General features: G+C 47.7%; 1 protein-coding gene across 1 annotated transcript in view; it reads right to left on the bottom strand.

The window, feature by feature from the left end:
- Nucleotides 1–15753, bottom strand: part of grin2ca (glutamate receptor, ionotropic, N-methyl D-aspartate 2Ca) — a 142872-nt gene that overhangs the window by 35261 nt on the left and 91858 nt on the right. Inside the window, exon 6 of the mRNA XM_083780236.1 lies at nt 10223–10434. Within this exon, the coding sequence (XP_083636362.1) occupies nt 10223–10434 (212 nt within the window). The remainder of the gene's footprint in view (nt 1–10222; nt 10435–15753) is intronic.

The raw sequence follows: 15753 nt of genomic DNA, 5'->3' as shown, positions 1-15753 counted from the left end.
TTTCGAGGTTTTAAAGAAGCACAAATGCTAGTCTTAGTGTTTTGTCAATTGTTTTTAAAGTAATCCACTCCTTGGTTTCCATTACACCATCGAGCACAAGGACCTGGGCTCGAATCTCACACCCTTGTGTTGTCCCGCACGTTTACTCTCTCTCTCTCTCTCTCTCTCTCTCTCTCTCTCTCTGCGCCCTTGGTTTGCTCTCCACACTGACCTGGTCTGATGTAACGCATAGCAATGCCAAAAATATATCTAGGAGAAAAGAATAAGCGAACCCATGAGCATTGTCTCATTGTGTGTAATGCTATTAGTGATGTCTGCACTCTTGTCTCAAGGAAACAGAAGAAAAAAAGGAAAAGACGTGCAGTTCTTTTCGGTCCTTGTATCCTATGCCGAGTCCTTGAGAGGCTTGTAACGCCTCTAGAACTCAACGTTTAATAACAAACAAAATAGTAGAGGGACACGGCACCAAGGGCGGAGGGAGCTGCCGGACAGGAATGCGGGTCGGATTCAAAGTCCTCGCGTCTCTCAAGGGGCACGCGGTCCACTAACTGAGGTGTTGTTCACGACTTTTCCATGTCACGGTTAGACCACCGAATAGCCATAGCCTCTGACTACCCCCCCCCCCCCCTCTTCCTGAGAAAAAAAAGAGGAACGGTACACTGCTATTTGATGCCTGTATTGTCTGACATCACATGAAGAAGCGTTTATTGTACTGTACTGCCAGCCCGGCTCCTAGGACCTCATCCACCACTGTGTCATATAGGACCTCATCCACCACTGTGTCCTATAGGACCTCATCCACCACTGTGTCTATAGGACCTCATCCACCACTGTGTCCTATAGGACCTCATCCACCACTGTGTCCTATAGGACCTCATCCACCACTGTGTCCTATAGGACCTCATCCACCACTGTGTCTATAGGACCTCATCCACCACTGTGTCCTATAGGACCTCATCCACCACTGTGTCCTATAGGACCTCATCCACCACTGTGCCCTATAGGACCTCATCCACCACTGTGTCCTATAGGACCTCATCCACCACTGTGTCCTATAGGACCTCATCCACCACTGTGTCCTATAGGACCTCATCCACCACTGTGTCCTATAGGACCTCATCCACCACTGTGTCTATAGGACCCCATCCACCACTGTGTCTATAGGACCTCATCCACCACTGTGTCCTATAGGACCTCATCCACCACTGTGTCCTATAGGACCTCATCCACCACTGTGTCTATAGGACCTCATCCACCACTGTGTCTATAGGACCTCATCCACCACTGTGTCCTATAGGACCTCATCCACCACTGTGTCCTATAGGACCCCATCCACCACTGTGTCCTATAGGACCTCATCCACCACTGTGTCTATAGGACCCCATCCACCACTGTGTCTATAGGACCTCATCCACCACTGTGTCCTATAGGACCTCATCCACCACTGTGTCCTATAGGACCCCATCCACCACTGTGTCCTATAGGACCTCATCCACCACTGTGTCTATAGGACCCCATCCACCACTGTGTCTATAGGACCTCATCCACCACTGTGTCTATAGGACCTCATCCACCACTGTGTCTATAGGACCTCATCCACCACTGTGTCCTATAGGACCTCATCCACCACTGTGTCCTATAGGACCCCATCCACCACTGTGTCCTATAGGACCTCATCCACCACTGTGTCTATAGGACCCCATCCACCACTGTGTCTATAGGACCTCATCCACCACTGTGTCCTATAGGACCTCATCCACCACTGTGTCCTATAGGACCTCATCCACCACTGTGCCCTATAGGACCTCATCCACCACTGTGTCTATAGGACCTCATCCACCACTGTGTCTATAGGACCTCATCCACCACTGTGTCCTATAGGACCTCATCCACCACTGTGTCCTATAGGACCTCATCCACCACTGTGTCCTATAGGACCTCATCCACCACTGTGTCCTATAGGACCTCATCCACCACTGTGTCCTATAGGACCTCATCCACCACTGTGTCCTATAGGACCTCATCCACCACTGTGTCCTATAGGACCTCATCCACCACTGTGTCTATAGGACCTCATCCACCACTGTGTCCTATAGGACCTCATCCACCACCACTGTGTCCTATAGGACCTCATCCACCACCACTGTGTCCTATAGGACCTCATCCACCACTGTGTCCTATAGGACCCCATCCACCACTGTGTCTATAGGACCTCATCCACCACTGTGTCCTATAGGACCTCATCCACCACTGTGTCCTAGGACCTCATCCACCACTGTGTCCTATAGGACCTCATCCACCACTGTGTCCTATAGGACCTCATCCACCACTGTGTCTATAGGACCTCATCCACCACTGTGTCTATAGGACCTCATCCACCACTGTGTCTATAGGACCTCATCCACCACTGTGTCTATAGGACCTCATCCACCACTGTGTCTATAGGACCTCATCCACCACTGTGTCTATAGGACCTCATCCACCACTGTGTCTATAGGACCTCATCCACCACTGTGTCTATAGGACCTCATCCACCACTGTGTCTATAGGACCTCATCCACCACTGTGTCCTATAGGACCTCATCCACCACTGTGTCCTATAGGACCTCATCCACCACTGTGTCCTATAGGACCTCATCCACCACTGTGTCTATAGGACCTCATCCACCACTGTGTCCTATAGGACCTCATCCACCACTGTGTCTATAGGACCTCATCCACCACTGTGTCCTATAGGACCTCATCCACCACTGTGTCCTATAGGACCTCATCCACCACTGTGTCCTAGGACCTCATCCACCACTGTGTCTATAGGACCTCATCCACCACTGTGTCCTATAGGACCTCATCCACCACTGTGTCCTATAGGACCTCATCCACCACTGTGTCCTATAGGACCTCATCCACCACTGTGTCCTATAGGACCTCATCCACCACTGTGTCCTAGGACCTCATCCACCACTGTGTCCTATAGGACCTCATCCACCACTGTGTCCTATAGGACCTCATCCACCACTGTGTCCTATAGGACCTCATCCACCACTGTGTCTATAGGACCTCATCCACCACTGTGTCCTATAGGACCTCATCCACCACCACTGTGTCCTATAGGACCTCATCCACCACCACTGTGTCCTATAGGACCTCATCCACCACTGTGTCCTATAGGACCCCATCCACCACTGTGTCTATAGGACCTCATCCACCACTGTGTCCTATAGGACCTCATCCACCACTGTGTCCTAGGACCTCATCCACCACTGTGTCCTATAGGACCTCATCCACCACTGTGTCCTATAGGACCTCATCCACCACTGTGTCTATAGGACCTCATCCACCACTGTGTCTATAGGACCTCATCCACCACTGTGTCTATAGGACCTCATCCACCACTGTGTCTATAGGACCTCATCCACCACTGTGTCTATAGGACCTCATCCACCACTGTGTCTATAGGACCTCATCCACCACTGTGTCTATAGGACCTCATCCACCACTGTGTCTATAGGACCTCATCCACCACTGTGTCTATAGGACCTCATCCACCACTGTGTCCTATAGGACCTCATCCACCACTGTGTCCTATAGGACCTCATCCACCACTGTGTCCTATAGGACCTCATCCACCACTGTGTCTATAGGACCTCATCCACCACTGTGTCCTATAGGACCTCATCCACCACTGTGTCTATAGGACCTCATCCACCACTGTGTCCTATAGGACCTCATCCACCACTGTGTCCTATAGGACCTCATCCACCACTGTGTCCTAGGACCTCATCCACCACTGTGTCCTATAGGACCTCATCCACCACTGTGTCCTAGGACCTCATCCACCACTGTGTCTATAGGACCTCATCCACCACTGTGTCCTATAGGACCTCATCCACCACTGTGTCTATAGGACCTCATCCACCACTGTGTCCTATAGGACCTCATCCACCACTGTGTCTATAGGACCTCATCCACCACTGTGTCCTATAGGACCTCATCCACCACTGTGTCCTATAGGACCTCATCCACCACTGTGTCCTAGGACCTCATCCACCACTGTGTCCTATAGGACCTCATCCACCACTGTGTCCTAGGACCTCATCCACCACTGTGTCTATAGGACCTCATCCACCACTGTGTCCTATAGCACCTCATCCACCACTGTGTCCTAGGACCTCATCCACCACTGTGTCCTAGGACCTCATCCACCACTGTGTCCTAGGACCTCATCCACCACTGTGTCCTATAGGACCTCATCCACCACTGTGTCCTATAGGACCTCATCCACCACTGTGTCCTATAGGACCTCATCCACCACTGTGTCCTATAGGACCTCATCCACCACTGTGTCTATAGGACCTCATCCACCACTTTGTCCTATAGGACCTCATCCACCACTGTGTCCTATAGGACCTCATCCACCACTGTGTCCTATAGGACCTCATCCACCACTGTGTCCTATAGGACCTCATCCACCACTGTGTCTATAGGACCTCATCCACCACTGTGTCCTATAGGACCTCATCCACCACTGTGTCCTATAGCACCTCATCCACCACTGTGTCTATAGGACCTCATCCACCACTGTGTCTATAGGACCTCATCCACCACTGTGTCTATAGGACCTCATCCACCACTGTGTCCTATAGGACCTCATCCACCACTGTGTCTATAGGACCTCATCCACCACTGTGTCTATAGGACCTCATCCACCACTGTGTCCTATAGGACCTCATCCAACACTGTGTCTATAGGACCTCATCCACCACTGTGTCCTATAGGACCTCATCCAACACTGTGTCTATAGGACCTCATCCACCACTGTGTCTATAGGACCTCATCCACCACTGTGTCCTATAGGACCCCATCCACCACTTTGTCCTATAGGACCTCATCCACCACTGTGTCCTATAGGACCTCATCCACCACTGTGTCCTATAGGACCTCATCCACCACTGTGTCTATAGGACCTCATCCACCACTGTGTCCTATAGGACCTCATCCACCACTGTGTCCTATAGGACCTCATCCACCACTGTGTCTATAGGACCTCATCCACCACTGTGTCCTATAGGACCTCATCCACCACTGTGTCCTATAGGACCTCATCCAACACTGTGTCTATAGGACCTCATCCACCACTGTGTCCTATAGGACCTCATCCAACACTGTGTCTATAGGACCTCATCCACCACTGTGTCCTATAGGACCCCATCCACCACTTTGTCCTATAGGACCTCATCCACCACTGTGTCCTATAGGACCTCATCCACCACTGTGTCCTATAGGACCTCATCCACCACTGTGTCTATAGGACCTCATCCACCACTGTGTCCTATAGGACCTCATCCACCACTGTGTCTATAGGACCTCATCCACCACTGTGTCCTATAGGACCTCATCCACCACTGTGTCCTATAGGACCTCATCCACCACTGTGTCCTATAGGACCTCATCCACCACTGTGTCTATAGGACCTCATCCACCACTGTGTCTATAGGACCTCATCCACCACTGTGTCTATAGGACCTCATCCACCACTGTGTCCTATAGGACCTCATCCACCACTGTGTCTATAGGACCTCATCCACCACTGTGTCCTAGGACCTCATCCACCACTTTGTCCTATAGGACCTCATCCACCACTGTGTCCTATAGGACCTCATCCACCACTGTGTCTATAGGACCTCATCCACCACTTTGTCCTATAGGACCTCATCCACCACTGTGTCCTATAGGACCTCATCCACCACTGTGTCCTATAGGACCCCATCCACCACTTTGTTCTATAGGACCTCATCCACCACTGTGTCCTATAGGACCTCATCCACCACTTTGTCCTATAGGACCTCATCCACCACTGTGTCCTATAGGACCTCATCCACCACTGTGCCCTATAGGACCTCATCCACCACTGTGTCCTAGGACCTCATCCACCACTGTGTCTATAGGACCTCATCCACCACTGTGTCCTATAGGACCTCATCCACCACTGTGTCTATAGGACCTCATCCACCACTGTGTCTATAGGACCTCATCCACCACTGTGTCCTATAGGACCTCATCCACCACTGTGTCCTATAGGACCTCATCCACCACTGTGTCCTATAGGACCTCATCCACCACTGTGTCCTATAGGACCTCATCCACCACTGTGTCCTATAGGACCTCATCCACCACTGTGTCTATAGGACCTCATCCAACACTGTGTCTATAGGACCTCATCCACCACTGTGTCCTATAGGACCTCATCCACCACTGTGTCTATAGGACCTCATCCACCACTGTGTCTATAGGACCTCATCCACCACTGTGTCCTATAGGACCTCATCCACCACTGTGTCCTATAGGACCTCATCCACCACTGTGTCCTATAGGACCTCATCCACCACTGTGTCTATAGGACCTCATCCACCACTGTGTCCTATAGGACCTCATCCACCACTGTGTCTATAGGACCTCATCCACCACTGTGTACTATAGGACCTCATCCACCACTGTGTCTATAGGACCTCATCCACCACTGTGTACTATAGGACCTCATCCACCACTGTGTCTATAGGACCTCATCCACCACTGTGTCTATAGGACCTCATCCACCACTGTGTCCTATAGGACCTCATCCACCACTGTGTCCTATAGGACCTCATCCACCACTGTGTCCTATAGGACCTCATCCACCACTTTGACCCTTGCATTTTAATCACATCAACTCATAATTTTGCTCCCATTGAGCGTGGCTAATAGATGGATGACATCATCCGGGTGGGTCGATGGCACCTTTCAGCAGAGAATTACCCCACTATCAATCTCAATACCGATGGATCCACACAGTGCCAATGTGCTCTGAGGGACAGAGCACTACATAGAGATAATAATACCAGCGCTGCCGGGCAGAAACCTTGTATCTCTATTTTTCAACTTCTGTGTTTGTGTTTTCCCCCTGATCCATTTTAAAACCGTCCTCTGGTATCAGTTAGCTTATGTGGACTAGTCATTGGTTAGTCCTACAACCTATCTCAAACCCTCACCCTAACCCTAACCTCCCACGGGGCAGCACATCTAAACCTCACCTTAACCACCTCCCAACCCTTAACGCACCCCTCGCCAACCTTAATCCGGTCGTTTTAACGCACCCCTCACCAACCTTAATACGGTCATTTTAACGCACCCCTCACCAACCTTAATCTGGTCATCTTAACGCACCCCTCACCAACCTTAATCCGGTCGTTTTAACGCACCCCTCAACCAACCTTATGTCTAACCAACGACTAGTCTAAACTAAGTATGCACCCCAATTCGATCGACACGTGCTGAGACTTTGCACCTTAATCCCTTTTCTCTCACCTTAACTAAAGTCCATAGCATAATCATCACCTGTATCATCTGCGGGAGGTAGATGTTAGTCTGTCGTACTAACAATCCTATAGTCCTATACTTAAGACACATGCCTGACCGGTTAAGATACACCGTGGCTCCGACATGCGCGGCCAGTTAAGACACATGCGTGACCGGAAAAGACTAGGGTTAGGGTTTGTGGTAGGACGGCGGACCAAAGTATAGTGTTGGACTGTGGTATACATTTAGAACTATGTGTAAATATGTAGATATTGCCGGTAGTTTGTGTCTTGTCTTTCCCCCTTGCCCCTCGACCTCCTTCTTCTTCCGCGCATGCGCGCTCACACACACACACACACACACACACACACACACACACACACACACACACACACACACACACACACACACACACACACACACACACACACACACAACATACTCTCCGGCCTTTGGCTGTCTGGCATGGCAGACACAAGAATACATTTCAAAATATCGTTTAGAATTTATATTCCTGCTAAGCAGCTAGATTGGTTTCCAGTAGAAGTTGTTTACGCGACTGCACAGGCACAAAACACAAGCGGGTGGGAGGGAGGCGGGGCACCCACTTTATTTGTGCCTTTGTGCTTTCCAGACTAAACAGACTGTTAGCTGGAAGCGTTTGCAAATTGTGTGGAGCCCGCGGTCCGTCTCCAGAGATGACCCGATTCACACGCACACATTCACACACCGACGCCGGAGGCCAGGGGGAGCCTGGCGGGGATCCACCCGCAAATCCTCGCTAATACCTGCCTGAGCCACGTATACATACCATGTATACATTTTAGTATCTGTACTTTGCTTCAGTCTGTATCTTTCACTCCAATGCAAGGACAAAGCTGTATCTTTCACTCCACTACATTCCAAGGACAAAGCTTGTAGATTGATACTTACTTATATACTTAAGTATTTTTAAAAGCATGTACATTTTAACTTTTTTTTTTTTAAGCAAGCATTCCAGTACTTTAACGCATGTGTACATTTGACAGAGACACTTTATTGCAGCAGAGTGATATTAGACCATGGGAGGAGTATCAAGTACTGGAGTCGAGTACTTCATATACACCACAGGACCTGCCCCACTAATAAACGCAGTGTTAAGTGTCTGGGGCCAGGGATTGGCTGGATGTTCCGGACCATATTTTCTGGTTTCCCTCCGAGGAGGAACAGGCGAGATGCACAGATGGCCGGCCAGCCAGGTTGAGTCTCGAGGGCGAGGGCGTGAGGGATCGGTCTGGAGAGGAGGACCCCACAGCGGATGGCTACCGGAGCCGTCCTCCTACTTAGACAGCAGGGGTGTGAGCTTTGCCATGCAAAAGACTCCTAAATAGCCAAAGCTAGCTGGCTGCGACCCCCTATTGTTCTTTCTTTCTTTCTTTCCAATTGGGCCCTGTCTAGACCAGTGGTTGGGTATGGGCCTATGGGGACCCTCAGGGGACCTTGAGGGGGTTCCAGCCACGGGTCCCCAGCAAAGTATGTTAATACAGTATCGCAGTCATTTTAACCACTGTCTCTTTCCATTTATATGCATATTTATATGCTTGTACATCTGCACATTTTAATTATTATTTTTTTAATATGGAAAATTACATGGATCTGCTCTACATGGGTGACCCTGCAGGCACAAAAGGCAAAACCTTTTCACATGGGGTCCGCGGACAATTACATTTGGGGGTGCCAAGGAATCCCAACCCCTCCCGTCCGTCCTAGCCTGCTTTGAGGCTCATTCCATCCGAGTGTCACATTCACAGCTGCCCCTGCAGACGGCGTCACTGAACCACTTAAAGCGGCTTCATCCGGTTCCACCATGAAAGATGCTCATCCGTCCCAACGGAGCAACATTGGGAACTATAACCTATTTAGAGTGATGACATGATTTGGTCGGTCGGCATGGCATAAACCTCTTTAGTGGGGTCTATTGCACTGTGGGGAGGGATGTGGACTTCACCTTGCCGTGTCCCGTTAAGACCAATTGTCAGTAATGGATAATAGCCAGCATTTCCTATTTCCCTTTCCCCTCCGCTAATGAACACCCGCATATCAGTCTCTAAGGTGGTCAGGATTGATGGTATGGGCCTAATCGCTCAGCCACCCTAATTGATACCCCACCGCACGGTGCATATATTTTCCGTTATTGGGTCAGTGCGAGATTGCTGCGAGATTGTATGCCGGCGGAGCGGCCTAATGGCTAATTTATGCTCTGTTGTGTGACGTGCCGCACAGCTAAAACAGCCCACCTACAAGCTCACAGCGTGGAGCAGCCCGCCGTGTTGAGTGCCAAGACATTGCTAATGGTATGGGAAGAGCTTCTTAACTACAATGCCTAATGGCACTCTCAAGTTGGACGCAAAATCAATGGAGCGGGCAGTATGTTAACACGCAATGCATGATATTGGGAGGACGGGGGTATATGGAAGGATTGCACTTTTGGCTTCAGTCTATAAGACCAATGTGTGGGCTCAATCGAAATGAAAACGCTATTGCACCACGACTTTGATGTCGATCCGTCCAGTGGTTTCCGAGATGAGCCAAAGCACACAATGCAGAGCAGACACCCCAGACTAGTTAGAATAACCAAATGGACCCTTATGGGTCTGTAACTCTGAGAGTGTACAAATTAGTTCCATTTGTACACTCTCACAATTACATTAACATTGATTTTATAATATAAATTGAGGGTCCCAGAGATAGAAATGCCATTAAATGGGGCTCCGTATAGCCTAATGCAGGTCAAACTGGGAAATTAAACGGGTTGACAATCACTGCTAGAGCCAGTGAAAAAACCTCTCTGGCATGTAAGAGCCCGTGACCCAACACACGGATGAGATATTGGCCCGGTTGTATCACTCACATCTCCGTCTTGTTGGACTGCCTGCGGCAGGGCACCGTGTTGCTGACGCAGGTGCCCGTCGCCGGGTCCACTGCCTCCACGATGACGAAGGGACGCTCCTCCAGCGTGGCCACCGTCAGGTGCCGGTAGTCGGACACGGGCTCCAGGTAGCTCCCGTAGCGCGGCCACACGGGGTACCGCATCTGCAGGATGCCCATGCCGAAGGTCCCCACCTGGACAGGACACGGAGAGGACAAATGTCAGTGTCACATTATGTTGTAGAAATGGAATGGAAATGGAAAGACTGAATTCATTTCCAAGCCGATTCCTTGTGGTTCCCTGTAACTCTGAGTGTGTTAATGTAAGGGTCGACTTGGTTCCATGTCAGAGTTACATGTTACACACCCACATTTGGGACCCCTCAAGGATCTCAACACAGGGTTTGGGGACCTCCAAGGGTCTTTCACTGCTATCTCTCATTCATTTAACACTCCCTGCTCCAAAAACGAACCTCCTTAAACAAACAGTTATGTATTGATCAATATAATTTTGGAACATGTTACCACCTCACATTAATATAACACAATAAATTATCTTTCAAATATGCTTTAAAGGAACACTTGTTACAGCTGACCACATGACCATAATAATTACTATAATAATTACTTGCGCAAGCAGAGTGCGCAAGTAATAGTTTCGCCCGGTCCGTATGCACCGTCCCAGCCAACCCGCCACTTTTGATGCGTATGCAAATAAAACAGCAAATTGTGCCTGATTTTCTGGGACCAGATTACATACATGACCATATTTCTTACGTCATCATTGAGAGCTAGTCATACATATACTATATATATGTAATTTGTAAAATAAAATAGCAAATTGTGCCTGATTTGCTGGGACCAGAGTACATGGTGTGTATATGTATAACTAGCTCTCAATGATGACGTAAGAAATTTGTGGATTAAAGGACCCAATGCCAGAGTGTAATTGGTTTTCGATGGTGACGTAATGACGATATGTTTTAGTGTTGGGAGGATTAAAGGTAATGCTCCTGTGTATACATGTATGTAATCTGGCTCCACTGCCGTATCAGGCACAATTTGCTGGGACGGTGCATACGCATCAAAAGTGACAGTTTATAACGGTCGAAAGTACTTGCGCGCTCTGCTTGCGCACTAGTTGGCCATTTATGGCCTACTAGTGTGCAACAAGCAAGTATGCACTCGACAGAGTGCAGTTCTAGTTCTTATTATGTTGCATTTAATTTTATAGAATAAATTGTAATTATGCATTTTCATGTATTTAATCTTGTTGAATGTATTTGTAATTTTTGTATGTATTGTATATGGACCTCAGGAAGATTAGCTGTCGCCCCGGCGTCAGCTAATGGAGATCCATTCAATAAACAATAAACAATCTCTAGTCTACAGAGAGAGACAGAGACAGAGACAGTCAGATGAAGCTGTGTGGTTTTTGGATGGAGGACAGAGACCCATGACGCCGATACCGGGCCATAGATCAGCCCCAGTATAGGCTTAATGCTGTTGTCTCTAAATCTTAAACTTTGGAGATTGCTTATGCTGTCGCCGATTTCTCTGTGATTTGTGTGTCTGGACCCATGAACACAGCAGCGTGTACTATTCCCGACCGTAGATACTTTTGGGGAAATTGATTTTTTGGGTCACAGGAAAGATTTAGAGCTGGCAATTATACATCTATCAGCATGAAAGCCAATTCCGCCCCCACTAGCTATTATTACATCAATTTCCCCGGCCCCGCCACAATTTTCAAACGTCTGCGAATGTTGTAGGCAGGACGGGTATTCAAGCAATTCCAAATGAACCGTTACCACTTACTCAGTCCTGTTAGTGTCCATCTGTCCGTCTGTCTGTCTGTCTGTCTGTCTGTCTGTCTGTCTGTCTGTCTGTCAGCAAAATCCCTTGAGAACGGACAAGACTTCCCCGAAACTTGGTATAGGAGTGATCAGTAGGCTGCCCTAAAGAGATGATTATAGCTTTTCAACTTCAATAAAAAGTTTTAAGTATAGCCTTTGGGAACAAGCGGCCACGTGGCTCATAGGCCAGGAGCCAATCTCCTGTTTTCGATGGGCACGAGTCCGCTCAATGTAAAATAAATAATGCGAATATGTCATGGAGCCTTAGCCCCAATCATATACTCTTGATGTAACGTCTGAGTGCCAATCCGGGAGGCACCGCATAGCTCATAGTCTTTGGTATGACTTGGCCAGGGATTGTACTTCTCCCACCACTGGTTTGAACAGCAGCTGGGAATCTAGAAAGAAAGATATGGCTGTGCTCCTCCTTACACCCAACCGGATCAACGCAGTTGATATTATTAGTAGCACCTGCTCCTATTCAAAGTAACGTGCTGAATATAAAGAATTTCCATCATCAACCCATTAGGGTATACCACGTATTAGACAAGTGAGAGAGATGAAGGCCTGCATATTTATTTCACTTGTCTGAATTGGATAGCTAAATAAAAAACAATTACTTATCCACTTAGGCCTGGACAAGTGGACAATAATAATGTTATGCTCTGGTGAAACCTCTTCTGGACGGTTAATTACGGCAGGGAGAATATAGGAGAGAGACGTGAGATATGAGTTTCAATCATGTGTTATGGTCGTTTTACCTGACATACAGCAGATAGTGGCTGGTGGAGCCTGCAGGGGACTTTTCTCACAAACTGCAGTGGTGGAAAAAGTACTCAAATACAAAATGATTCAACATTGTTCAAACACAAAAAAAGTTAAAAAATAGCAGATATACAAGCTTCCAACACAGCGAGAAGTGACGCGCTGTATAGCTGAAGAGCTTGTAGATCTGCTATTTTAGAATAGCAACACAGACACTTTCCTGGTTGTAATGGGTCATAAACCCTCTATTCTTAGTCAAACGACCCGAGTTACAACTTTACTTAATTAAGCGCTTTTTGCTCAATGCGGTTTACAATGGTTCATCCATTCATACATTGGGAGGTGAAGCGGAGAACAGTCGACACCAGCGCCCTCACTTCCCACCTTCACACACCAATGGTGGCAAGCTAGCACCAACCGACGTATTGGATTTGAGGATTTGAGGATTCCTGGCATTGCATCATCCTGTCGCCGACAGGGTACTTGGCTTTTCCCCCCTATGCAAAATCTCTTCTAAAAAAATAGCAGATCTACAAGCTGAAAGTATGCCACAATGCGACAAGTTGTGAGCGTGTAGATCTGCAAATTGCAATTGTCTGTGGCCAACGTTACCCCCAGAGTGTGGAAGCTGGGCTTAGAGTGGTTAAGAATCATCCTATGATCTGATTGCTTCAGTAGTGTTTAATGATCTTGTGATTGTGTTCCACCTGTCTGCGTCCTCTTCATCACCCTGCCAACAGCACTCATTTAACACATGACTGACACATGCACGCACACACATACATTTAACTCAACATCTCAATTCAGTTTCATCAACTTGTAGATCTGCTATTTTCAAACATTTTTCTACTTTTACTTAAGTAACATTTTGAACTCATGGCCATCTACGTACTTGTAACCAAATGTTTATATGTTGTGGTATTACTAGTTATACTTATAAGCAAAATATCAGAGTACTTCTTCCGCCCACTATGTGTGTGTGCATGTGCACACAGCGTAAAGCTTCATTCACACCAAAGAAGCTATAGCTTCTGCTTTAGCTTCGTTTTCCCATGTTATCTCTATGCAGAGCAGCTTTTGCGTTTTGAAGCTTGGAATGAACAGCTTTTTTTTTGGGGGGGGGGGGGGGGGGTTTCTCCCCAAAACTTAACTTTAAAGCAGCTTTTAAAAGCTGAAACTTTTAAAAGCTGAAACTTTTAAAAGCTGCGTCTAGCCAATCAGAGCACAGCGTGGTTTGAGGAGGCGGAGTTGAGCTCATTTCACAAAAACAAAAGTCTCTCCGAGAGCTGTCCGGCCCGATTCTCCACATTAAAATAAATACTTTTTAAATATGGGCTGTATATGAAATATGAATGGATATTTGGCAAGACCATAGCATATTTATCGATAGAAATGAAAGTTTATATGAGAAACAAGTTGTCGAAGCGGTGAAAACAGGTTGTGTTCCGTCGCGAGCCAGTTCTATCCCAGTGGATTGGCACGGTTTCTGGGGAGAAGTACTCCTGCATTCACCCCCCCCCCCGGTTCTCACCGAAGCTATGGACTACAGACCAGTCCAGAACGCTATCCGTCGCTGACGCTGATTGTGGACTAAACAGTGCACACACACACGGTTGATAAATTAGCAGATATAGACAGATAGACAAACAACTAAACAATATAGTTCCAACCGGTTGTTTTTTCGTGTCGGACCTGCTGCCTTTTTCCCCGAGAAGAGGGGAGGAGCAGCCCGCTCTCAGTGCTCTGTGCCGGTCGTCATGTGTGTGTGTGTGTCGGTAGCTGCATATGTTGATTGTTGAAACCTTTGCACCGTCAATCATACCTTTAAAAAATAATTAATAGCCTTTATATCAGTTGTATGTACCCCCTCTATTTATGCAATATGTTGCCCGTGTTTTGTGATTGGTTTGCTGCGTTCTGAATCGATAAACACGGGGATCACTTGCAAGCCAGTTCTCTCTCAGTGCCCCTGCAGTAATTACCCCCTCCCGGCCGGTTCCCACCGACCGGAGAGGTGAACAACTGAACCCCGTAGCTGACACTGACCGTGGACTAATCACACACACGGTTTATAAATGAGCATATATATATATATAGTCTATAGACAAAGAACTAAAGTCCCGAGTCCCCAGCGCGCTCTTTCGGTAGTATGCACCACGTGTGTGTGTGTGAGAGAGAGCGATATAATGGCCCGTATATATATATACTAGAATTTTGCGGCCGCTTTGCGGCCGCTCATCCCAGAGTTACGTTGCCGCGCACTATGGGAAGAAGGAAATTGCGGGAGTTGACTCCACATGTAGTAACGGATGGGTTATTAGTTATTATTATGTGTCCTTATTAGTGTAGTGTAGTGTAGTCAACACGTTATGGCTCATACACACTGCCCGGTATTTGCTCCGATTATGCTGTCGGGGAGCATTTTTGGCGCTGGCCGACAAAACCCCTGATCTGACGTTAAGCGGTGCCCAAAAGTTATAGATCACAAAGGCTTTGCAGGTAGAGCACATGACATGGCCCTAAAAATATATATAATTTGAATATAAAAAACTATTTTTGCATCTGCCGCTTGAGATGACCTGAGATGACTTGATTGATTGACATAAAAAAGGGCCTGTCAGCTCAAACACACAATGCAATAGTTGTTGTTGCGTACAATCATCAGTAGCAAAGTCAAATACCAAAAATAAAAACCCTACCATTCCATTTCCCCCCCTCTATTTCCCATTCCATGTGCGTTTCTCTGGCCTCTGTACTACTGCATTGTATTACACAGTGGGTGAAAAAAACACACCCCTTAAGACTAAACCCGACCCATCAGAGGTGTGGCTTCCAGAGGTACCTTTGACATGACATTTTGTGTGTGTGTGTGTGTGTGTGTGTGTGTGTGTGT

This window comes from Protomyctophum parallelum, assembly GCF_964188405.1.
Source record: "Protomyctophum parallelum genome assembly, chromosome: 13".
Lineage (NCBI taxonomy): Eukaryota > Metazoa > Chordata > Actinopteri > Myctophiformes > Myctophidae > Protomyctophum > Protomyctophum parallelum.
This window is presented reverse-complemented; position numbering and strand designations above follow the sequence as displayed.